We start from the raw sequence: 25,282 nt of genomic DNA, 5'->3' as shown, positions 1-25,282 counted from the left end.
CTATTAGTCAAGACCTTTCATGGACCAAACATATAAACAACATCACATCTAAAGCTAATAACTCCCTCAGATTCATTAGAAGAAATGTTAAAACTCCAAATAAAAAGATAAAAGAAACTGCATATAAGACCTATGTTAGACCTCAGGTTGAATATTGCTCCATAGTTTGGCATCCTTGGCAGAAATACTTAATTTATAAGATAGAGCAAGTACAAAGATCAGCTGCTAGATACATTTTTAATGATTATGACTATACAAGTAGTGTCTCAAAAATGATAAATGATCTTAATTGGCAAACCCTTGAACAGCGTCGAAACATCAGTGCTGTAACCTACTTGTATAAAATCCAAAACAACATTGTTTTTGTAGACCACCAACACCTTACTCAAACAAGAAATCTGAACTACCTGATACCCTACTCGAGGACACAATATCATCAAAATTCTTTCTTTCCTAGGAGCATACGTCTTTGGAATAGCCTTCCCCTAACAGTTCAGTCTAGCCCCAGTTTAAACATCTTTACTGAGAGGCTTGACCCATTCTATAAATTCTAAACTGCACACTATGTTTTTAAATTAATAGTCTTGTAGAACTTTTATTCTTTTAACTTTTTAATTTGCACATAAATAAATTCTTTTATTAACAGTTCCCTGACAACGCGCCTGCTAGTCATAATCATAATTGATTGTTAAGCAGTATGATGTAGATGTAGATGTTATTGTGGCGAATCGTTACTAATCAAATAAATTTAGTGGTGTTGAATCAGCTAAAACAGTTTAGTTTTTAATCTGAATGAGTTTAACGCTACATTTAAAGATATACGAATATATGAATAATCAGATATAATGAAGCATTTAAATTTTCAGATTTGTTTAATTTATCCTTACAAATATGAAGAAAATGGTATTTATGTCTTTCGTTTCACGGGTCAAAGGTCATTCAAACCAGTTTGACAAGTTTTTCCAACATGCTATTTATAGCGACTGTAGTTATTTTTAGACACAAACAGGGCGAACACAGACCGGTTGAAAAAGGTAAACATTAAACCTAACTGAAACTGTTGTTTTGCAAAATAATGTATGAAAAAATGGCAAATATATCTTCATAAATAATGATACACTTATATTTCAAACTTTAAACAACTTTGTTTAATAAGAGAATAAAATATTAAGAAGGTAAAAATAAGTTTTCAGGTGTGTTGCTTAAATTGTATCAGCTCTTACGTTTTTTTTGTTTGTTTGTTTTACAAAAAAAACAAACAACGAAACTGCTATTTCGATCCAGCTAAGTAGTTAGTGTCTTGATTTTAATGGATTTTATTAATTGTTTACATACATTAATTATAGCAAATGCAGGCATCATATTAATCTTCCAAAATATTAAAATGCTGTAAACTTATTTGACCTGTTGCAAAAAGGTCAAAGAAAATGGTCTCGGACATCCTGGGTTGTATTGCAGAGAATCACGTATGTAACAAAATGATAATTGATGTAACAGATAAACATACATTGTAGAGCTGTCATTGATTCATGGCAAAGCGTATTGACCAGTTGACGATACAATTCAATATCAGATGACATGTATTCTAATTTCTTGTATATATTTCACTAACACTTTCAACCTGTTTAAATGATTTTAGTAAAATATATGTTCTGTTCATACAAATATGTTGTGTCCTGTTTATAAATGTCCTTTGCTTGATTTTTACCTAATCATTTTTAGTCATCACTGCTATGTTCGAAATGTCTTCATAATTAATGTAACAACAGCTAAGTGCTACACATGGCTACTGTTTTTGTATATGATTTGGGTGAATCTTCATGTTTTATAGACATTAAAATAATTAATCAGCATTTAATATCGATTTTTTTAAATGTGTATCGATTATTGATCATGAGGTACATATAGGTAAGTATATATCTATTCATACACATTAAAAATGGGTTTTAGGAATTCTATAAATTGATTTATTCATAAACTGGTGAAATACAAATATAATTCTTTAACATCTGAATCAAGAAAAATGAGTGAACATGCATAATTATGTATAATTTCAGGTTAGCCATCCAACATCAAGATGGGGTCAACAAAGTACAGAGCGACAAGGATTCTTTTTATTATAGCCAATATCGCGTTTTTGGTATGTGTTATTTCATCATCTGATCGAAGATATATATGTATGCCATAATCATATAGTTGACTTCTCCACCTTAACCCCCTCTATGGCCGAGGGGTTAGAATCAATGACTTCTAATCCAGTTACCACTCTGGCATGGGTTCAATCCCCGGGAGATGCTATGGTAGTTTAGCACAGAGGAAGGTAGTCTAGTACTGGTGTAACTCTCCAGGAACGATGGTTAGGAAACTACCCACCTATATGACTGAAATACTGTTGGGAAAAGGCGTAAAATGAAACAAACAAACAAACAAAGACTTCTCCACCTGAATAAAGCTGAAGTCAGTCGCAATACATGAATCATGACCAATGCGGTGTCAATGTGACTTAACCCAACAACAATATTAAAATATAATTATCTCAGTTATACATTTGTGTAATGTAATCTTCTTATGCATTAATATGTAATTGTGATGCATCTGAGTTATTGTCCCCAATAACGTTTTCATTAACATTGAAAATAGTAATAAAAGTAATCATAAAAAGTGATCCCTGTAAATGTTCAAATTGTTGACATTGACTTTTTTTCTGTTTTTATTCTTTAATGTAATCAGTGGAAAATAATTGTGGCTGAAAATTTTAGAGAGTACCCTTTAAAATACATTTGTTTTTCTTCTTACATCTCTTGTTGACACAATCACTTACAGGTAGTAAGACTATTTACCTATTTTACAGATTATGGGTATAGCTATGATGGTTATCGGGGGATACCTCCAAATATCTAGGTCAAACTATGTGGACCTAATGCCTAGTGATGAGTTTTTCACAGCGACAGCTCTTCTAATTTCGTCTGGTACAATAGTAGTTGTTGTGTGTCTGTTTGGATTTATTGGTGTTTGGATGCAAAGCCAGTGCGTCATGCTCATAGTAAGTTCAAGGCATTATCTTATTTTATATTATATATTAATTTCAGAATATCCTGTGGTTCTCTTAACTGGCAATGATGTTGACTTTCCATCACTTAATTATAGCTAGGCAAGCCTGGAACTGTATGCCGTCTGACCAGGCACTGTACTGTTCAATGAATACAATGATTAATTTCTATTTATTTAAAAAGAAATTTAGGCGGATAGAGCCACGCGGTCATGCATTTTCTTTCTAAGCTCTGTCTTAAATCTAAGGATTTTTATTAGTTATGGTACACTTTAATTGTGTCAGTTTCTGACTTAACTAAATACCTGAGATCTGAGGAAATTTCTTTGTAACCTCAGACAAAGGTCATTAATGCTTCAAAGCAGTGCATTTGATTAGTGTACTTTTAAAATGAAGCTGACTAAAATATTAAAACAATCTTTTGACGAATATAAAACACATTTTCTTTTAGCTGCATGATCAGAATTAATAAAGTTCAAGAATGTACATGTGATAAGAAGCAATGACGAGGCATATCATTGAACGTTACTGATTTTAATGATTATATTAAGCTTTGTTGGATAAAGAAATATTAACTCTTTCTTGTTTTGAGGGTTATTCCATATTTTGTAATATTAGATAGTTGCAAATTTCCATAGTTAAATATGGTTACAACTTAAAAAACTAATCGAAAATAAAATAAAAGTTTTTATTTAATGTTTTCTAGCTATATACATGTAGATGTATTTCAGTATGATGAAATCTTGATATATTTTGTTATATTTCAGTATTTAATGTGTGTTCTTGTGATACTTGCCCTGTCTGTAGGTGCTGGAATCATTGCTTATGTGTTCCATGGAGAAGTAAGTATATAAATGAGCCGCATCATGGCAAAACCAACATAGTGCGTTTGCGACCAGCATGGATCCAGACCAGCCTGCGCATCCGCACAGTCTGCTGTTCGCTTACCAATTCTATTACTAGTAGAGAAACTGATAGCAAACAGCATGGATCCTGATCAGACTGCGAGGATGGATCCATGCTGGTCGCAAACGCTCTATGTTGGTTTTGTCATGACGCAGCTCAAATGAGCATGTTGTTGGGCAAACTATGTTTTGTTATGTTTTTCACAACACTGTCTTTTGGAGACATACTGATTTTCACCTGCTTTGTCAGTCCATCTATCAAGTTGATGTTCTGTCTGTTTTGTCTCACAGCCATCAATTTTCATTAAGGATATAATTATTACATGTATGTGTCATAGTTGGAGAACCATACTGGTTTTGGATTCTGTAGGTCAAAGGTCAAGGCCTTCATGTCTTTGAATATGAAACCATTTCCAATCCTTTAAACGGAGTACTAGAGCTTGTCAAACTCATTAACATCGTGGCCATGCACATTTATTATGTTTGGTGGTGAGTGGTTCAAAAGCCCTTGAAAGCTTAATTACTTAAACCAATTTTGAGATGGAAAATTATATCACTCAAGTTTTGCCAGTGTTACATTGTAAATGATTATGATTTTAAATCTAAACCAAACAAACAATATTATATTGAAATATAATTAAAGTTATTGAATAATAAAAAATCTTTTTTTTAAATCCAGATTGATACAGAGTTGAAAAATAAATTACTGGAAGGATTAAAAGATAAAAACAAACGTGATGAGTGGGATGATATCCAGTCTACAGTAAGTTATAATTCTAGTTATTTAAACCCCAGTCACACTAGAGCTTACGATTACTTGCGACCACCGGCGACTTGTAAAACTGACGATCATCAGCGATTGTCTGCGACCGAAACCATTTTTGCACGGATAAATTTACTTTTGCGAGTATCGTAAGACAAGTCATCATTGACAAACGCACGACAGGTCATAAGTAAACGTACGATGGTCTCAAGATTGCCTGGGATTACTTACGACTACCCGTGACATAACATGCGATCACCTACAACTTGTCGTACGACCATCACACGATTACTAATGACTACTTAAGATTATCAGTGACTAGTGGCAATTTGTAAAGACTGTCGTAAGATTGTCGCACTTCCGAACGACCATCGTGCAACAGCCTTAAGACCTTATAAGATCACTAGCGACCTGTTTGATCGCAAGGAGGTTTTTGTGCAAGCTCAAAAACCTCTCTACGACTGAAAGTGGTCGTGGGACCTAAATAAGATAACCTGCGACTGTCAAAGATCATCGATGACCGTCGTAAGACGTTTTAAAGATTGTCCGCGACCAGAGGTCACTGGTGATCGTGAACTGGTCTTCACTGGTCGTAAGCTCTAATGTGACTGGGGCTTTACATGCTTAGCTGCAGCAGTGATACAGCGTCCACCTTGAATGTTGGAGGTCACAAGTTTGATCCACAGACTTGTTATACAAATGAAAATGATATTTATAGACTTTACTGATCATACATTCTTCTTCTCTCTAACATAACTTTGAAGGTATGACTCCAGGCAGTGTCAGACTGAAGTCAGTATAATGTGTCAATGTTGAATATTCAAATTACTCTGTGTTAACTCTGATGAGCAGCTCCCTGTAGAACAATAGCCAATAGCTAATTTACAACAACATTATAGATCTTCCACAAAGCAAGACTTCACAATTTATTAACCTTTCATAGCAAGAAACTCTCTGCCACAACCAAAACCATTGTCTTACAAAGGGTGTTACTTTCAAGAAGTTGTAGGTCAATAGGTTTTTGCTTAAAGGGACTCCACTGAGATTTTTTGAAATGATGGAACTGAACATATTTTTCCAGATAAATGTACCATTTGATGTAGGTTTAGACCACTAATCTTTGTGCAAAATTTCAGATCATTCGCGCAATTTCGTTTTTCCAGAATAATTATTCAAATTATAAAAATATGACCAAAAATGAAATCCAGCTGAGAAAAGCATAAAAATATGATTTTCAATTTATTTCGAAGTATATTTCTTGACTATCTTTGCATATATTTCAGTTTAAAGTGCCCCAGCTCATTTATGTACGAAAATTCAAATTTTATGTTCTTAGGCTTTTAAACCTCAGTGGAGTCACTTTAATTTGCTAATTTGCTGACTCCCTGTCTGGCATACCATGACTGATTGTTCTTACTCAATTAATGTTCAAAAGTTTGAAAACTAATTTGAACAAAAGGCCGATATCTTTATATAATACATATATAATATGAAAGATAAGATTTGATGTATCATTTTAAATTTGAGGTACCCCATGGGAAAATCTTTAAAAAGTAGTAAAAATTTTATTTTGATAATTTTCACTGTGAAATCAGTAATCCACTCAAAAGCATAAAATAATTCAAGCTATTTTTAAAACTCTCAAGAGATAAATAGCATATTATAATAATCATATAATAATTTAAGATGTATTTATTGTAGGAACGATGCTGTGGTGTATTTAACTACACAGACTGGTATGGTTTGCTAGATCCGGAATACCCAGTCTCAATACCAGATTCTTGTTGTGATGGACCAAATTGTGGCTCACAAGGACAAACTGTAGCTTATGACATTGTAAGTACTCAACTGATACTGTTAATTTTTGTGTTTTTCAGTAATTTCAGTTTTAAATTTTTGTCATAGACTCTTTTTTAAAATGGGATTTTTTTTCTTAATATTTTCTTAAAGTATTTGCCATGAAATTTTTAACAGAAGAAATGGTCACATCATTATTTTGTTAAAATATATTACTACATGTACATGTATTACATTCTATACAAGATGAGACTGATTTAATTGTAAATGCATATGTATTCAACAATGGCTTTCATAACATTAGTGTTAACAGATACAAACATTTAATCAAATGTCCCACTCCTCTGTGTACTCAAATAATGCTTAGTGTCCAGCTTTATTTGTCATCCAATGAAAATGCTGTTTTTCTTAAAAATTATGTGTTAATTTTCATAGAAAAACAAAAGTCAGTACTATATCGAATTCCGTTCATAGTCGCCTTCTATTTTTCATAGTACATGTACCTCATAGAACAGCGTAGTGACGTAATTATGTGAATGATAACTAGGCCAAATAAAGTTTGACACTACATTTGTAAGTATGTTTGTATTTATCCGTAGCTGTTCTACAGAAATTATCGCTCCCGTCGAAGTTTCTTATTCCTGTAGAACAGCACGAATAAACACTAACATATACTTGAGACATTTGAGATGCCATGAAAGCTAGCTTGAAAAAAATGATAATAGTTCTACCAAGATACATATAAATATAATTTTCATTCATTGTGGTCTTCCTCAGCAGTTACATAAAGCTTGGAAGTTATTATATGACCTTTACAGTGTCAGGTTAAATACTGCCCCCCCCCCCCAACCCCCCCCACCCCCCCAAAAAAAAGTTTCAACAGACAGAATAGAACTTTCACGGCCAGGTCAGTATGGTTGGTCACTTTGAATCAGTTGTCTCTCACCACTACTGAGTCTAGCCAAGGATATTGAATCATTTCATGTGAGGAAGCCTGACTCAGTTAGGTCTTAGGTCAGTACTTACGTTCTTTTCTGATGCCAGCTCATGCCTGCAATTATACATATGCTACATAGATTGGCATCAGGGGTTTCTCTTAAACGTTTGTTAATTGTGCATTAATACATGCATAACGTAACAATGTGACTTGCATACAATAATATTGTTTCTATTATATTTCAGGGTTGTTATGAAAAAGGTAAAGAATGGGTCAAAGAAAATTTCTACACACTAGGAGCTGCTGGAATAGCTTTGGGAATTCTGCAGGTAATGTATATATTCAATAGGTGATAAACTGTTTGTTAAATATACCCAATCAAAACTTTGCTGATTCACTTACACAATACATTTGAACATTACATAGCTAGATAGGGTTTTATTATTGGTTTGTAATGGATGGGGAACCAGGATGAGTGGCCAAGTAAATTTATAGAAAAAAACACACGCACACAATTTTAAGCCCTGGGTCATATGAAGTAATTGAACTGTCCATCCAACTGCCCAGCTGTCTTTCCATTTGTCTTTTTGAGGTAAGCCTATTCCAGCAAGATATTCCAATGGCTTCATAATTTACTCACCATTACAAAACTTGATGTCCATGAACTTGGCTTGTAACATAACTGTGGGATCTTTTTTTTCCAGTTGATTTCTCACCTTAGCACTTTAAAAACAGTTGTTGTTAAGTTGGATATACTTTAGCTTTATCTGTACCAATTACTTCTTGGGGCGTCAGTGGCCGAGTGGTTAAGATCGTTGACTTCAAACCACTTGCCCCTCACCGCTGTGGGTTCGAATCCTGACAGGGACTTTGGATTCTTTCATGTGAGGAAGCTATCCAGCTAGCTTACGGAACATCGGTGGTTCTACTCAGGTGCCCGTTCGTGCCTGAAATAATGCATGGAAGGGCACCTGAGGTCTTCCTCCACCAGTAAAGCTGGAACATCGCCATATGACCTATTTTGTGTTGGTGAGATGTAAAACCCAATCAAACAAACAAACAAAATTACTTCTTTCTTTTTCTCAGTTATCAGCCAAGACATACCTGTCATAACAAGTAAAAACTGCAATATCCAATTTAATTAAATAATTTCCCTTTTAATCTAGCTTTGGTTAACCTATTTTGATAAGTTTGATAGACACGTGTCTTTTTTAAAATGGCTGGATACTAAACAAGTTACTAATTATATTCACTACATTAAGGTTATAATTTAAGCAAGTGAAATATCTGTGATAAAAATTGCAGTACCCATTTTCTCCTTATAATCTCCCCTTTCTGCACATTCAAATTTGGTTTGGTATGTTGAATAATATTAAAATAGAGTGAAATAAGAATCCCTAAAGAAAGCCCAACGCGGCAAAATTGAAAATGTTGCAGGCTCTGTTTGATTGAGCCTGTTCATGGACGGTACTGTCAAGTGCAAACTACCGTCCACGCCCCTTAGCACCGGCTTAAGCAGAATTCAACATTTAACATGAACTGGTAAAATTTAGAATTTTGAAACATCCGCAGATGTGTTCATATGGCGGTTATCATGGAACCTTCAATGTGACACGTTAGTGCCATTCCATGAAAAGCGGCATATGGTCCCCAAGTAAAATAATGCGTGTGCCAAAGACATACAATTTTTATATATCTGAAGTTCTCAAAAAGTCAAGGCTTAATACTGCACATATTTACTTACCAATACGAATGGCATAATCCTGGCAAGTAACATTATTTGGGATCTGTTTTCCTAAGTTATTCCCCTTTATTCAGTTAAAAACTTAAATAATGGTATGGGTAATCTATTTTAGTAAGTGTTGGTTCTTTACACTATATCTACATGCTAACAAATGAATATAGTTTTGAAGTTATGCTGTTCCTTACTTGTGCATAACAAGGAAATGGTTATGTTATACTGAAACATTAAAAAAGACACAAAATTGAGACTTTCATTGTTATATAACAGTACAATGTTTATGATTTCAGATAATTTTGATAGTGGTAGCTCTGGCTTTACTTATAATGATGAGAAGGGAAAAATTTGTGTGATGGACTTCAGCAAGAAAAGGTCTTACACCCCTAGTATGGTCAAGTGCATAAACTGAGATTCAAAACAAACTGAACTTTTAAATACTAAAATATAACTTCACATGAGTAACAAGTTACAGATCATGCACAATAGGAAAAGGTGAATTTGAAAAATAAGAAATACATTGCCAAATATGTTTACAAAATAAAATCGCAAGTGGCATTATGCATCAGCCATAATTAATGTAAAATATGCAAGTACTCATGTATAATTGATATTCTTTTAGAAATTCTTTATTTTTACAGCTTAAACTTTGTAAATATTTATTAAGGACATCACTTTTGGTAAAGAATAGGAAATGTATACAATGGAAGATGTCCTTGTGCAATAATTAAATAATTGATTCTCCAGAAGTTGAAATCTTTACAAAAGAAAGTGTGTATGAACTGTATAATTATTCCCTTTTGAACTTTGAGTTAAGTTTTAACTGTTAAACTGTGCTGGAACTAAAATTGATTAGCAATTGCCAGTATAGAATCTGGCAGCCAGCAGCCAGCACAGATATGCACACTTTGCAGTCGGACCAGGCTCTATGCTGTTGGTACATGTAGCTTATTTAATGTATTAAAATATTGAAAAACCTTTAACTTGAAATGAACTGTTCAAAACACATAGTGGGGCAAATTCATTACACAAATTTTGGCAGATTAAGGGTTACAGCTAATGTTGTCTCTTTATGCCGGTAAATGTTAGCCATTTAGTTTTTTGATGAACTAGTTGTTTAAGATATTCTATAAAATTTGTATAGTTTTACCACTTACAATATGAAAGTGTAAATTTTTTTTTGTATAAATGTTAAAGAGAAGAAATGTTTATTCTTTGTAATGAATTAGAGATATGTGTCCTAGGGGCTTTATTAAAGTTTGTTTTGTACCAAGAAAATATTCTTACCTATTTCTTTCTTTAAGGCATTTATGTCATATAATACTCATTAACTAAATTGTTGCCATAAGAATGAAATATTGAATTACATTAGAAATAAAAACTTGAACTTTCAGATTTTGTTGAGGCATGATATATATTGCTTATAGATATACAAATGTATATGTAACATTGGTAATAGAACCAAGTTATTTGTAGACTTTGCAAAATGCATATGTTAATGTTATGTCTTATAACTTTGTAATAAATTGTTGAAATAAGTCTTCTATTTTCAGTGATTACAGTCATGAATGTAGGGCAATTCTGTTCTTTCAGTACAATTATATTATGTTTCTATTGATTAACACCTATGACCCCCCAAATAATTTATAACAACAAAAAGACATTTTGCATGTGTTTGTATTCAACAATTTATGAATTAATTTCTTAAATACGACATTTATGAAATACAATAGAATTCAGAAGTTGCACAAACCATCTGTTCTGTAATATGCTATTTGTATGCTATTTTGAGCTCACCTGTCACAAAGTGACAGGGTGAGCTTTTGTGATCGCTTTTCGTCCGGCCTCCGTCCGTCAGTCCGTCCGTAAACTTTTACTTTAAATGACATCTCCTCATAAACCACTAAGCCAATTTCATCCAAACTTCACCTTTAAAAATTGTTCAAAGAATTTAATTCCATGCAGAACTCTGGTTGCCATGGCAACCGAAAGAAAAAACTTTAAATATATTCTTTTAAAAACCATAAGAGCTAGAGCTTAGATATTTGGCATGAACCATCTTCTAGTGAGTGTCTACCAAGTTTGTTCAAATAAAAGCCCTGGGGTCAAAATTGGCCCCGCCCCGGGGGGTCATTGATTTTCCCTATATGCATATAGTAAAAACTTAAAAAATCTTCTTTTAAAGAACCAAAAGAGCTAGAGCTTAGATATTTAGCATGAAACATGTTCTAATGGGTGTCTACCAAGTTTGTTCAAATAAAAGCCCTGGGGTCAAAATTGGCCCCACCCCGGGGGTCATTGATTTTCCCTATATGCATATAGTAAAAACTTAAAAAATCTTCTTTTAAAGAACTCAAAGAGCTATGGCTAAGATATTGAGCATCAAACATGTTCTAATAGGTGTCTACCAAGTTTGTTCAAATAAAAGCCCTGGGGTCAAAATTGGCCCCGCCCCAGGGGGTCATTGATTTTCCCTATATGCATATAGTAAAAACTTAAAAAATCTTCTTTTAAAGAACCAAAAGAGCTAGAGCTTAGATATTTAGCATGAAACATGTTCTAATGGGTGTCTACCAAGTTTGTTCAAATAAAAGCCCTGGGGTCAAAATTGGCCCCACCCCGGGGGTCATTGATTTTCCCTATATGCATATAGTAAAAACTTAAAAAATCTTCTTTTAAAGAACTCAAAGAGCTATGGCTAAGATATTGAGCATCAAACATGTTCTAATAGGTGTCTACCAAGTTTGTTCAAATAAAAGCCCTGGGGTCAAAATTGGCCCCGCCCCAGGGGGTCATTGATTTTCCCTATATGCATATAGTAAAAACTTAAAAAATCTTCTTTTAAAGAACCAAAAGAGTTAGAGCTAAGATATTTAGCATGAAACATGTTCTAATAAGTGTCTACCAAGTTTGTTCAAATAAAAGCCCTGGGGTCAAAATTGGCCCCGCCCCGGGGGGTCATTGATTTTCCCTATATGCATATAGTAAAAACTTAAAAAATCTTCTTTTAAAGAACTCAAAGAGCTATGGCTAAGATATTTAGCATCAAACATGTTCTAATAGGTGTCTACCAAGTTTGTTCAAATAAAAGCCCTGGGGTCAAAATTGGCACCGCCCCGGGGGTCATTGATTTTCCTTATATGTGTATAGCAAAAACTTAAAAAATCTTCTTTGAAAAAACCCAAATAGCTAGAGTTAAGATATTAAGCATGAAACATCTTTTAGTGAGTGTCTACAAAGTTTGTTCAAATAAAAGACCTGGGGTCAAAATTGGCCCTGCCCCGGGGGTCATTGATTTTCTTTATATGTGTATAGCAAAAACTTAAAATCTTCTTTGAAAAAACCCAAATAGCTAGAGTTTAGATATTAAGCATGAAACATCTTCTAGTAAGTGTCTACAAAGTTTGTTCAAATAAAAGCCCTGGGGTCAAAACTGGCCCGGCCCCAGGGGTGTCATTGTTTTTAACTATATGTGTATAGTAAAAACTTAAAAAAAAATCTTCTTTTAAAAAGCCCAATGAGCTAGAGCTTAGATGTTTAGCATGAAACATCTTCTTATGGGTGTCTACCAAGTTTGTGCAAATAAAAGCCCTTGGGTTAAATTGGCCCTGCAACGTTGGGGGGGGGGTGGGAGTTGGGGGGCCTATATACAGGTGAGCGACCTCAGGGCCATCATGGCCCTCTTGTTAGTTAAAGGCCCATTTTGCCTCAGAATTGCTTTTGTTTTCATTTGAAAGGCTTTTTTAGCTCACCTGTCGCAAAGTGACATGATGAGCTTTTGTAATCGCTTTTTGTCTGGCATCAGTCCATAAACTTTTATTTTAAAAGACATCATCTCGTAAACTGCAAACCCAATTTCATTTAAACTTTACAAGGATGTTCCTTTTGTGGTCACCTTTAAAATTTGAACAAAGAATTTAATTCTATGCAAAACTGGTCGCCATGGCAACCAAAAGAAAAAAAACTTAAAATATCTTCTTTTAATATATCCAAAGAGCTAGAGCTTAGATATTTGGCATGAACCATCTTCTAGTGAGTGTCTACCAAGTTTGTTCAAATAAAAGCCCTGGGATTAAAATTGGCCTTGCCCCAGGGGGTCATTGATTTTCCCTCTATGCATATAGTATAAACTTAAAAAATCTTCTTTTAAAGGACCCAGAGAGCTGTAGCTAAGATATTTAGCATGAAACATCTTCTTATGGGTGTCTACCAAGTTTGTTCAAATAAAAGCCATTGGGTTAAAATTGGCCCTGCGGGGGGGGCGGGGTGTGAAGGTCATTGTTTTTCATTACATGTGTGTAGTTAAAACTTAATATCATGAAACATCTTCTAATGGGTGACTTCCAAGTTTGTTCAAATAAAAGCCCTGGGGTTTTAACTGGCCCCGCTCCGGGGGCCTATATACTGGTGAGCAACCTCAGGGCCATCATGGCCCTCTTGTTTATTTTTTTTACCTGTTAAAAGCAGATTATGCTTCAGAAGTTAAAGGCACATTATGCTTCAGAAAGGAATAAGTATTTCATTCCTTGGAAAGGGTAAACATGTTTTATTATGTTTAAAATAATAGTTTAGAGCATGTTATAGATGCTTATCACCTGAAAAAGTAGCAGTGAATGTAAGATTATTTCTCATAAAAGTAACACAAGAACTGGTTGAACCGGGTGATGCTCCCCGAGAAGGTTTTGGACACAGGAAAGTATAAAAAAATGAACAAAGGGCAAAAACCCCAAAAATTAGGCAAGGCAGAGTTATGTTTTTTTGCACTGCACTTCTATTCAATGAGATCTATATATCTATAAAGTTTCCTGATGATATCTCTTATAGTTTCAGAGTTATGTCCCAGGTAAAATTCAAAGTGTTAAAATGAACAAAGGGCAATAACACCAAAATTAGACAAGGCTTTGTTTAGGTTCTTTAAAGCAGCATGCCTCCAGATGAGCAAAAATATTTCGATGAATTCAAACTTGAGAAAAGTGTAGGAAAAGTAGAAAGATTCAAGTAATATTTCACATGCTATGGGCGATTAATGGTTATTTTTTCAATATGTGTGACTATATTTCTACTGCGTTACTAACGCAGTAAGGGCAATTTTTGCATATTTTGACCTCTTTTTGAAATTAACGTGGGTTGTAAGTTCCATTGGTAATGTGTAAATTGCCTCATTTTGGTTAATATACAATATATTGCTTTATTTACATTCTCTTATAGTTTTAGAGTTATGTCCCGGACAAAAGTCAAAAAGTAAAAATAAACAAAGAGCAATTACTTCAAAATAAGGCAAGGCAGAGTTATGATTCTTTAGCACTGCAAACCTACTTAATGAGATCTATCTACCTACAAAGTTGTATGTTGATACTTCTTATAGTTTTAGAGTTATGTCCCGGACAAAGTTCAAAGTGTGAAAATAAACAAAGGGGAATAATTAAAAAATAGGCAAGGCAGAGTTACGGTTCTTGTGCACTGCACACCTTCTCAATGAGATCTATCTTCCTACAAAGTTTCATGTTGATACCTTTTATAGTTTTAGAGTTATTTCCCGAACAAAGTTCAAAGAGTAAAAATGATCAAAGGGGAATATTTCAAAAATTAGGCAAGACAGAGTAACGATTCTTGTGCACTGCACACCTACTCAATGAGATCTATCTACCTACAAAGTTTCATGTTGATACCTCTTGTTGTTTCAAAGTTATGTCCCGGACAAGAAAAGCGGACGGACGGACGGACAAGGCGGCGACTATATGTTTCCCCGAAATTTTACGAGGAGCATAAAAATGTAAACAAAGTAGTTTTTTGGCTGTAAAGTTGCCAATTAGCACACTGTCTGAACCATTTTTTTTTGCCTTTTTGGCAATGCAAAAGGTCAAAGTGAATAAAAGTCAAAATACTACTTAATATTTTTATTTTGCTACTTTTACGGCATATATCTTTAGCACCACTTTCTTCAGATGTTTCACACATAACAGATTATTTCATTATTTCTATTATTATTTCATTGTCATAAAACTCGTGTTTGCCAGTCTAAAGAAAGAAAAGTATATTCGTGTTAGAGACATAGGCCATATTGCACTTAAAGCATTTTAAATTTTATTAATATGTATGTTTGAGTACATTTATTTCTCTAACTTAAAGTTATTAAGAACATTTTTTTGGCAATGCTAATGGTCAAAGTGATTGAGTATTCAGTGTAAAGTCAAAATACTACTTAATATTTTTATTTTGCTACTTTTATGGCATATATCTTCAGCACCACTTAACACATAACAGGTTATTAAACCATTATTTCATTGTCATAAAACTCGAGTTTGCCAGTCTAAAGAATGAACAGTATGTTCGTGTTAGAGACATAGGCCATATTGCACTTAAAGCATTTTAAATTTTATAAACAAGTATGTTTGAGTACATTTATTTCTCTAACTTAAAGTTATTTAGAACATACAACACATGCAAGCTCTCGTCCATCTGGATACTCCTGGCACGGTAGGGATCCACACTTAACTTCATTAAAATAGAATAGTTTGCCGTTCAGATCTGCTTCTCCGTGATAAACAGCTTCTGGGTCAATGTCGACACAGGCATAATCTGCATTTCCGGTATGTGCACTGTTTCCGGACATAAGATAACCGACATACTCTATTGTCCACCCTGAATAGCAATCCTTTCTCCCGGGTATTATTAAAGTAGTAGGTCTTGGACTTCTACATACAACACATGGGACATCTTCATCATCCATCAGTTTTGGAAATGGTTGAAAAGACTGATAAATTTGATACTCTGTACCAGAAATTTTACCACCAATGTCTTGTATACCATCTTTAAATTTTGCCCAAGTAGGATGTTGGGGGAGACAGAGATTACTTCCAGCACCATTCAAATCATTCGGAGTACCTGCCGTAAATCCTGAAATGCGGAAAAATTATGATTATAAAAAAGTGTGTTTTTCTTTACCGACTTCGAGAGTGGGGTTTTCAGAGGAAAAAGTGATAAAATTTGAAACAAATACCGTACTTAATTCATTCTTATTTTAAGGTCATCGATCCCTAGAAAGGTAAGTAATATTTTATTTGATACCAAATTTATTAAAATTGATCAGTTTTATTGAGAAAAATGGGAGAGGCGCCGGGTTTTATATCTCACCATTTGTGTTTGACAAATCATGATTTTTATTTTTAAGGTAGCACTTGCACTGTGCAGATTGGATCGCTATTTATGATAAAAAAAACAGAGGAGACTTGTTAAACATGAATTTAAGGCCCATATTTCTAGATTTTTTTTACCAGAATACACTTTTTCTGTTCCGTTTCCACCACACGTTGTTTTTCCCCATCTTACATACGTCGAGCCTTGATCTGATACAAAGAATATACCAATGGTTATACTGATTATTAAATAAATGTTACAGATTTCAACAAAAGAAAATAGATAAAAGGGATAAGAATTAAGATTTTGCAAAACGTATACATGTTTATTTTTCCTAAGCTAATTAATGTTTCCAGAAAGTTTTTGATTTTCCAAATGGAACGTGATATCGTTGTAAAAAATTACTTCTTAACACAAGGTAAATCAAAATTGTATTAATGGTGAAAAAATAAATTTATTCAGGATCCTTAATTAATAGCAGCCAACATGTAAATTAGAAATCTCTCAATAAGCAATAGAACGATTCCAAACCTTTTCAGAAAAAAATCTGTGCTTATATAAAGTAAAATTAAGCACTTTACCGTTACTCATTGCTCTTATCGCCTGTATTTCTTGCGAGTGGTTTGCTTTTATCGCCTGTATTTCTTGCGAGTGGTTTGCTTTTAGCGCCTGTATTTCTCGTGAATAGTTTGATTTCAGTTCCTCCATTTCCTGGCGTATTAATTGAAATTCACTGGCAATGTCATCACTACTGTGCAAGATCAACCTCTTTTCTCCTTCACAGAACAATATCATTACAATTACACAGCTCTGATACAACAGTCGGCGTTCGTCTTTAGCCATATTGCAAAACTAAATTTAAACTTATGACAAGATGCCTTGATATAATACAATATGTCTGATTTTCTGTGTGTACAAGCGTCCACAAGTTTACTACAATGAGTGACTTAGGCTACATGGATTTGCCTTGTTAAATGTAATCCTTATCAATTAATTTCAACGAAAGAGATCCTTTGCCAGGTCACCCTTCCTATATCTTGTGTGACTTAACAGATCGGCGCTTGCTGCACAAATATTTCAAGGTCACATTTAGTTTGTAAAAATTAAAGGAAATTAATATTATAATTATTTGCATGATTACTTTTATATATTACCAGTCTTAAAACAGCAATCACACATAAAGAAAATGTAAAATTTCTATTTGAGCAATAACGTTCTAATTATTCTTACGTGTACATACGGTGGCATAAAAGTGACATTTGCAAAAAATTTTATTTTTTTTGTTTGTTTTGTTTTGCATACATATTTATTTTTAGTTTTGCATACATATTTTATTTTAGTTTTGCATACATATTTTATTTTAGTTTTTCGGACATATTTTCTTTGTTTTGCATACATAATAAATTTTTGCAAACATATTCCATTTTAGTTTTTCGTACATATTTTATTTTTTATTTTTTTTTGTACATATTTTTTACATGACGCCATTTGCAAAGTAGAGGTTTGGATAGTTACGTCAGTTGTAAAACACCATTTACACTGCCATCTGTAAATTACAGTACCCCATTTGCAAACATCATTTGCAAATAGTAAAATTTTCATAATATATTTTTTATGTAATTAAGTATGTTAAAGAATCTGATTGTTAGAAATAAATAATGACAAAACTTAGGTATAATAGTTACCTAACATACGATCATCTAGTCCAGATGAAAGAAAATAATATTGTTTTAAAATATAGAAAAATAAGTATATTTGATCTTCATCTTGTTATATGCATGATACAAAAAGCAATTTCACATAATTTGGAAACATGCTTAATACTGCATTATAAATATTGCATATCATCAGCTACATTTCTTAAATGGGACTTGTCTATCATATTTGGAGATATTCAGAGGAATTTAAAGTTGGTCTGCCTATAGTGTATAGTCTTGCCAGACTGCATTGATTTGCAGGCTGACCTGGCTCTACACCTGGTTGCAAAGTCCATACACTTTCTGTTCCAGTAGGGTGTTTATGCATCTACATACTTATTATCAATATTACTATGACAATGTAATAATTTCAGCATAGATTTTGCTAGATTGTGCACTACAAGTACTTACTTTGACAGGAATGACCGTCATTGTTCAGCTCAAAACCATCTTCACATCCGCATGTAAATGATCCTTGATTATTTGAGCATGTCTGCTCGCAAGTTGACATACCACTCAAGCATTCGTCTATATCTGGATAAAAGGTATTTCATTATTCTACTTCAATCTGTCAATAATTAATGTAACTTTCATTTAAAGCACAATTATAAGGTTATTATGCTAATAAGATACATTTTTGTACGTTTGAATATTAAAGCTGCCTTCAGCTTTTATAAAGGTTAAATATGCTATTTTCATATAAATCGTTTCATATGATTGTCAAATCAAAAGAATCTAGGTGGAAAATGAATATTGTCGACGATAAAATTAATAAACTATGAGGGAACCCCTAGATAGATACCTCTAATCTACCGGTCCGCTCTCTTTATTCAATTTAGTAAAGCGGGCGGTTCGTTTCCTAATCTTCTATTTTAAGTAATGAACGTCACTCTCGCGTTATGTATAGCACGCGGGCCGTTGTTATGAAGAAGACTTACAGTAATATAATGCACTTTTTAAAATTACTGAAATACTTTATACAAGACAGAATTGTTTTTCAGAAAACAAAAAGCTGAAGGCCGTTTTAAGCTTTCACTAGTAAATACATAGTTTATTACTTTTTTGAATGAGTCGAGACGTTTATCTGGATTTTTCTTATATATTTCTATTGTCGTTTGTACGACTATAACATTTTTGAAAGAAATCTTTTACTAAACGATGCTATCTTTCCAACCTTCAACACAATGTACATGATGAGATTAGTTTTTTTAAGACAAGTTTGTCTTCTTTTAGTCATAGGTGGTCCATAATATGAATCATAATTGTGTGTTTTCCTATCTATGTACAAAATATTTCATACATAGATTACTTACATAATAATGTTAATATGTGTTTAAACAGTTATGAGAATTGCCATGTTCATACTACATTATTTGGTACAATAATTAAATGAAGGGAATTGTTTTATTACATACACATACCATCACAATGCTGGCGATCTTCGTTTAGTCTGTAACCATGGAAACATTTACATATGTAAGACCCAACAAAGTTTTCACAAGTATGTTCACATCCACCATTCTCCGTTTGGCATTCATCGTCATCTGAAACGTACACATATTGATGAAGATTATTTTCATATCCCATTTAAATCCCTTTTATCTCTTTTTTTTCACAATTAATACAGTAATAAGCTATGCCAGACGTTTCAACCTTAAACATCATATAAATAAACCTTGATAACGGGCAAGTAGAAGACAAAATAAGATAAAAAAAACTTTTTAAACTGTGGAGAAAAATAATGAAGTATTCATGTACATGTAAAAACCTTTGTGAATTTTGCAATTTTGCCATACATTAACATTAAGTATTCGATGCTAACGGCTTTGTTTTTTTTGTTTTTTTTTAATTTTGCCGTCTTTGGCGATCTTTACAGATTCCACATTATTTCCTTTTACAGACTAACTAAATTTTTTTAATTCGCAGAGAAGGACCTCTTATTAAATTTCCCCGTAAAATGTACAAGCAAACAGACAACTGTGTAAAATCTACCGATATATCATGAGTGTGACCGAATAGTTTCGGCATGCAAAAACACGCTCTTCTTTATGAACAAATAGGGTTGACTGTCAAAAAAAATAATTATGTGATTTAAAGCAATTACCGTATGTAAAGACTTGAAGATAGGCGTTTGCTGATGTTAGATTAGCAACAACGTTTCCAACCTCACACCTATAAACGCCGCTGTCATTCACTGTCACATTGTTAATCACCAATTGCATCTCTGTTTCGTTTGGTAATAGGTTGTCTTCCATAAACCATTTTATATTTGGAAACGGGGATCCGGTAACATTGCATGTAAATAACACATCTGTACCATTAAGTACTGTTTGATTTTTCAACTCCGTTAGAAATATAGGTGCTTCTGAGCAGAATGGGTTAGCTTCGTTGATAAATGTTATGTTTGACATGATACTATCCATTGCGGCTGCCGATTCTTCAATCAATGACGACTGGTTTTGGAATAATTCTATTAGAATGAATTCTAAATCAAGAATAGCTTTTCGGATGTTGTCTACATTTGGAATATCCTCATCTTCAAATGAAGTATATAATTCGGAAACAGCATATAGGACGCAGTCTTTGAATCCATTACATTGTGAAGCATTGAAATACTCGCTTGAAATGTTTGACATTTCATCCAACCAAATTTCTAGAAAATTTATTGACTCTGTTGACTTTTTTTCTGCATTCATTGAATCCATTGCCATTGAAGCTGATGAATTTATTTCCCTGAGAAGCGGGTCATCAGCAAGGGCAGCTTTTGATTCATTTAATGCTCTATTCAGGTCATCTTCTGTCATGTTATAATCTCGTTCTGCATATTCTTTACTTATTCCTGCATTATCTAATGTCATATTTTCCGCAAGGCCTTCGATTGTAAACTGTTGAAGCTGATCGTTAAGAATGGCTAATTCATCCATGTACTTTCTGGATTCATACACAACTTCATTCAATGATCCTAACGCATCGTTCATAAATTTCATTACATGAGCGGTCGTTTTACATTTTTCTTTGAAAATTATTGACCTACTTTCATAATCAGTATTACTATGATTATTAAATCCAAGAATTTCATCAACAATATCTATGAATTCTTTGCTTACACTTGAAAACCGATAGGTACCGTTGTCAAAATTAGCTTCTCTGATTTTTCTAATATATGCGTGCATTTTAGCAGACGCTTTAAATTCTAGCTCTCTACGTCTTCTTCCGAAACCACCAATCAATTTACTAAGCATGTCAATTGTTGCTCTTGCCGCATTCCATAAACTTTGCACTAGATTTTTAAAGTTTATTCTTATTGTGATAGTTTTCCAACCTAATCGGAAAGCATTTACGTCGCAAAAAATATCAAATACCGGTAGGTCATGGGTCGACAATTCCACATTAAAACCACAATTTCTGACGTCAAGCAAATTTTTCAGTCCAAAATCTATTACAAACTCGAGAATTTTAGCAGCAACACCGATAGCGATTTTAACTCCCTCAAGAACTGCCTTTGCTGCTTCAAGAACACCTTTTGAAAATTCTAATCCTAATTTGGCAACATCGAGCAAACCAACAGCAACATCCAACACGACACGTGACTTATCAACAACAAACTGGGCTACTGATACCGCTGCTTTTGCTACATCAAATGCAAGCATAGGAACTCTTACAAATATCTTGGCTGCCTCCAAAGCTAAATAAGCAGCTCCTCGTATAACTCTGCACGCCAAGTTTGCAGCAACACATATTGGATCTGGAACTTTAATCATACAGCTTGTAAATCTACAGCACGGATATGGAATCTTAACCCATCCAACCTTTTTTCGGCAAATTCTACATTTTACTCCTGGTATACACAACTTTTTACAAGATCGAATTTTACATAGATTATCGACCTTCCTCTGAGCAGCACTGAGTTTCCTTAATGCTTCTTCAAATGGTTTCTTGGCATCATCTAGCTTGTCCTTTGCTCTTTCTAGTGCGGCAACAGCTCTATCAAACTTTTCATTTGCACCTTTTACAACTGATTTCTTCTCTTCAAGCCAGTCTTGAGCTTTTGAAAGTCCTCCATGTGCAGCTTTGAGGCCTTCTTGTGCTTGGCTTAAGCGTTTTGTCGCCATATCTGCAATCTTGTTAACTACTTTTTTCAAGGCATCTAAATAGCTGTCTTGAAATGATTCGCTTCTGGTCTGAATTTGACGCCTTTTTCTGCTTTTTGCTAGAAAACGACCACTTACTTTGTATACAATGTGATGCCACTCTGATTTCATTTCTGCAGAAATATCTAACTGTGCCAAGAAAATGTCCCAAACATTACCTTCCATATAGAGATATAATCCTTTATTGGTGATAAATAGGTCAGTTGTTGCTTTCATTCCTAAAAACTGAGCATATGTCTCAAGTTGTAGAGCAAATTTATCTTTATCTGCTGACAAAGCGCCACCTATGCCGGCACCAAGATGAATTTTTATGAATACATAAAAAACAAATATACGTGATGCCCTTCCTATAAATCTTACAGCTTTTTTGCCTTCAAAATGTTTACTGATAGTGTCAAAACGACTACATTTAAAAAGATGCTCGACAGAATCAACAAATTCTAAATCGAATTCGCCTAATTTAAGACCAAGAAATTGAACTTTAGTCGTGTACTTCAACCCGAAACCTGTATATCCGGATTCTCTCGTGTTCTTTATGACCAAAGAATTTGTCACTTTTTCCATGGCATTCTTAAGATTAGTTTTTACAAAATCTATTTCATCTTTTATGATATTTGTAAAATTTTTGAAAGCATTTTGAGCGATAAATTCTGTATCGTCAAAGAATAATTTAATCCTATGTTCCACCTTTTGGTATTCTTGCCATAGCTGTTCAACAAGACGTTTCTTTGCTTTCCAGTCGCCTGATAGAATGTCATCTAATAAGTCATTTACAAGTCTCTTCATAGATTCAAAGTTTACTTCAATATCATGAGCAATCACCAATGTGGTGTTCCTAAATATTATGCCTAATTTTTTAAGTTCTATTTTGAAGCGACCTTTAAGTCGATCTAGTATATCCCTAAAGTTTAGAATATCTTCTTTAATATTGATGTCAACAACCGCTTGTGGGGGCTCGTATGTAACGAATCCATAGGCTTCGTGAATATTAGCTACACCCCATTCCGATAAAAATGGAACATCCTTAAAAGGATTGATTTCGAGAAGGAAGGAAAAGAAAACTCCTGGAGGGTTGGCTTTTTCCCCACACCATACTCGCTGAGGACCTGTAGTAGATAAATGCATAGTAAAATACAAAGATGTTCTAAAATTGATAATAAATATAAATACGATAATAAAATAAAGTGATTATAATAGTGAACTATACATGCTAGTTGAAAATATGCTAGAAATGCGTTCACTGTGGAAAAAATACTGTAATACTTATCATACCATGCTTAATTTCAATGAACACAATTTTGTTTGGGCTTCAAGCCACACTGATAATATATATGTATATAACATGGCGACTTATCAGCTTTCCTGTTTGAGAAAGACTTCCGGTATTCCCTTCGTGCACTATTTCAGGCACGAGCGAGCTCAAAAGTAGAATCAACAACCACCCGTAAAGCAATAAAGAATCCAAAGTCACTGGCGAGATTTCAAACCATGGCAGTGTGCGGCAACTGGTTTAAAATCGGCGACCTTAACCATCAGGCCTCAGAGACTCCAAAAATAGATAAATTACCCTGACATGCTATGCAACAACTGGATCTACATCTTTTCAAAATAACAAGAATAACAACACTAAATGCTGCTAACAGTTCTTTGATATAATACGGTAAAATTTAAAATATGTTTAAACATTTGAATAAAACTTTATTTTCTCTTGAGCAAAGATTTAAATTTACAATAAGCGCAATTCTTATATGAATATTGTAAAATCAAATTATTTCCAAGTGTATTTTGCGTGAATGCTATTGTTTTGAAATATAATAATTAAAAATGAAAACTTACCTCCAACTGATAAATACAAATTCATTTCGGATGTAAGAAGACTTTTGAAGGTAATGGAATATTCTTTGCCAAAAACTTTAAATTTAATTGTAGGCGATGCTGATAAGGTCATACGTATATAAGTGTTCCATTCGTCCAGAAAAATGGATGTAAGCATCTGTTTGATAAAAACAGCATATAACTTAAGTAAAAAGTCGTATGATAATTGAGCCGCGTCACGACAAAACCAACATAATGGGTTTGCGACCAGCATGGATCCAGACCAGCCTGCGCATCCGCGCAGTCTGATCAGGATCCATGCTGTTCGCTAACAAACCCTATTACAAGTAGAAAAACTGACAGCGAACAGCATGGATCCTGATCAGACTGCGCGGATGCGCAGGCTGGTCTGGATCCATGCTGGTCGCAAACCCATTATGTTGGTTTTGTCGCGACGCGGCTCAATTATGTTTTGATAATGAATTTACCCGTCAGCTAATTTTACATGGCCCCCTGAGACACTTATATTTGTTTTAATGTACAATAATGTCAAGTGCTCTCGTAAAATTATTCGTAAACACATATTTTCTCCTTTCCGTTTAAGTGTGTTACAATATTTATGCATGAATCAATGCAAATGCATAGATATTGTTATTATCAAAATGGAATTTGGAACTGCCCATAAAATGATGTCACTTTGTCAGCAGCATACGGCCAGACCATCAAGTGAACTAGAGCAGGTCTTTCTTTGAACTAGAGTAGGCTGACCACTCTTTGAACTATCATCATCTTGCTTTTACTATAATAAGTAACAATCATTAACCTCTAAAATATGCTTTAAAATTTTCATTATATTTTCTTTATTTCCAATAGAAAAGCATTATTTAACATTGCTTACAATTTCTATCTTTGGCATCCCGATGAAAATATCAGCACTTGCATTTACAAGTAATTTGGTGTCATTTTTCAAAACGTCTGCCCCGATCCAAAAGTCTCCTCTTTGAAACACTCTAAAAGATAAAATGAATGAAAGGGTATACATTACAACATTATATGGAATCATTAAAACATAAAAAAAACACTGAATAATTGCAACAGAAGCGCCAAAGCCTTGAGAAATAGTATTGTAATATTTAGTCCAACCTAAAGGAACTGACCAAATACACGTGCCTCTACACACACCAGTTTGTGAGGATAATGTTTTGTTAGGTTCATGCGTTACATGAATATTGTTCTGCCTTGTAGATCTACATTACTGTCAGCTTAGCTCAAGTAGGACTAAACTAAATATGG

General features: G+C 33.8%; 2 protein-coding genes across 3 annotated transcripts; one reads left to right on the top strand and one right to left on the bottom strand.

Moving 5' to 3' along the window:
* Positions 1–790: 790 nt before the first annotated feature.
* LOC132720544 (tetraspanin-9-like) lies at positions 791–9,775 on the top strand. Its single transcript, XM_060704700.1, has 8 exons — positions 791–1,034; positions 2,058–2,140; positions 2,852–3,043; positions 3,817–3,891; positions 4,634–4,717; positions 6,419–6,553; positions 7,697–7,780; positions 9,483–9,775. The coding sequence occupies exons 2-8, from the start codon at positions 2,078–2,080 to the stop codon at positions 9,543–9,545; spliced, it is 696 nt and encodes a 231-aa protein (XP_060560683.1). The 5' UTR covers positions 791–1,034; positions 2,058–2,077; the 3' UTR covers positions 9,546–9,775.
* Positions 9,776–15,071: 5,296 nt separating this feature from the next.
* LOC132720542 (uncharacterized) lies at positions 15,072–25,040 on the bottom strand. 2 transcript variants are annotated; one of them, XM_060704699.1, is made up of 9 exons: positions 24,888–25,040; positions 24,011–24,167; positions 20,128–23,280; positions 19,445–19,567; positions 18,435–18,557; positions 16,963–17,102; positions 16,908–16,929; positions 16,464–16,535; positions 15,072–16,086 (listed from the first exon to the last, which is right to left on the bottom strand). In XM_060704699.1, the coding sequence occupies exons 1-9, from the start codon at positions 25,029–25,031 to the stop codon at positions 15,611–15,613; spliced, it is 4,410 nt and encodes a 1,469-aa protein (XP_060560682.1). In that variant the 5' UTR covers positions 25,032–25,040; the 3' UTR covers positions 15,072–15,610. The 2 variants fall into 2 exon arrangements, with proteins under 2 accessions (XP_060560682.1, XP_060560681.1); XM_060704698.1 differs by having other exon boundaries at positions 16,908–17,102.
* Between the last annotated feature and the right edge of the window lie 242 nt (positions 25,041–25,282).

The sequence above is a fragment of the Ruditapes philippinarum genome, unplaced genomic scaffold, assembly GCF_026571515.1.
Source record: "Ruditapes philippinarum isolate M1 unplaced genomic scaffold, ASM2657151v2 ctg4908_1_1_1_1, whole genome shotgun sequence".
Classification (NCBI taxonomy): domain Eukaryota; kingdom Metazoa; phylum Mollusca; class Bivalvia; order Venerida; family Veneridae; genus Ruditapes; species Ruditapes philippinarum.
The sequence above is the reverse complement of the archived record's forward strand: the minus strand, read 5'-3'. Positions and strand labels throughout refer to the sequence as shown.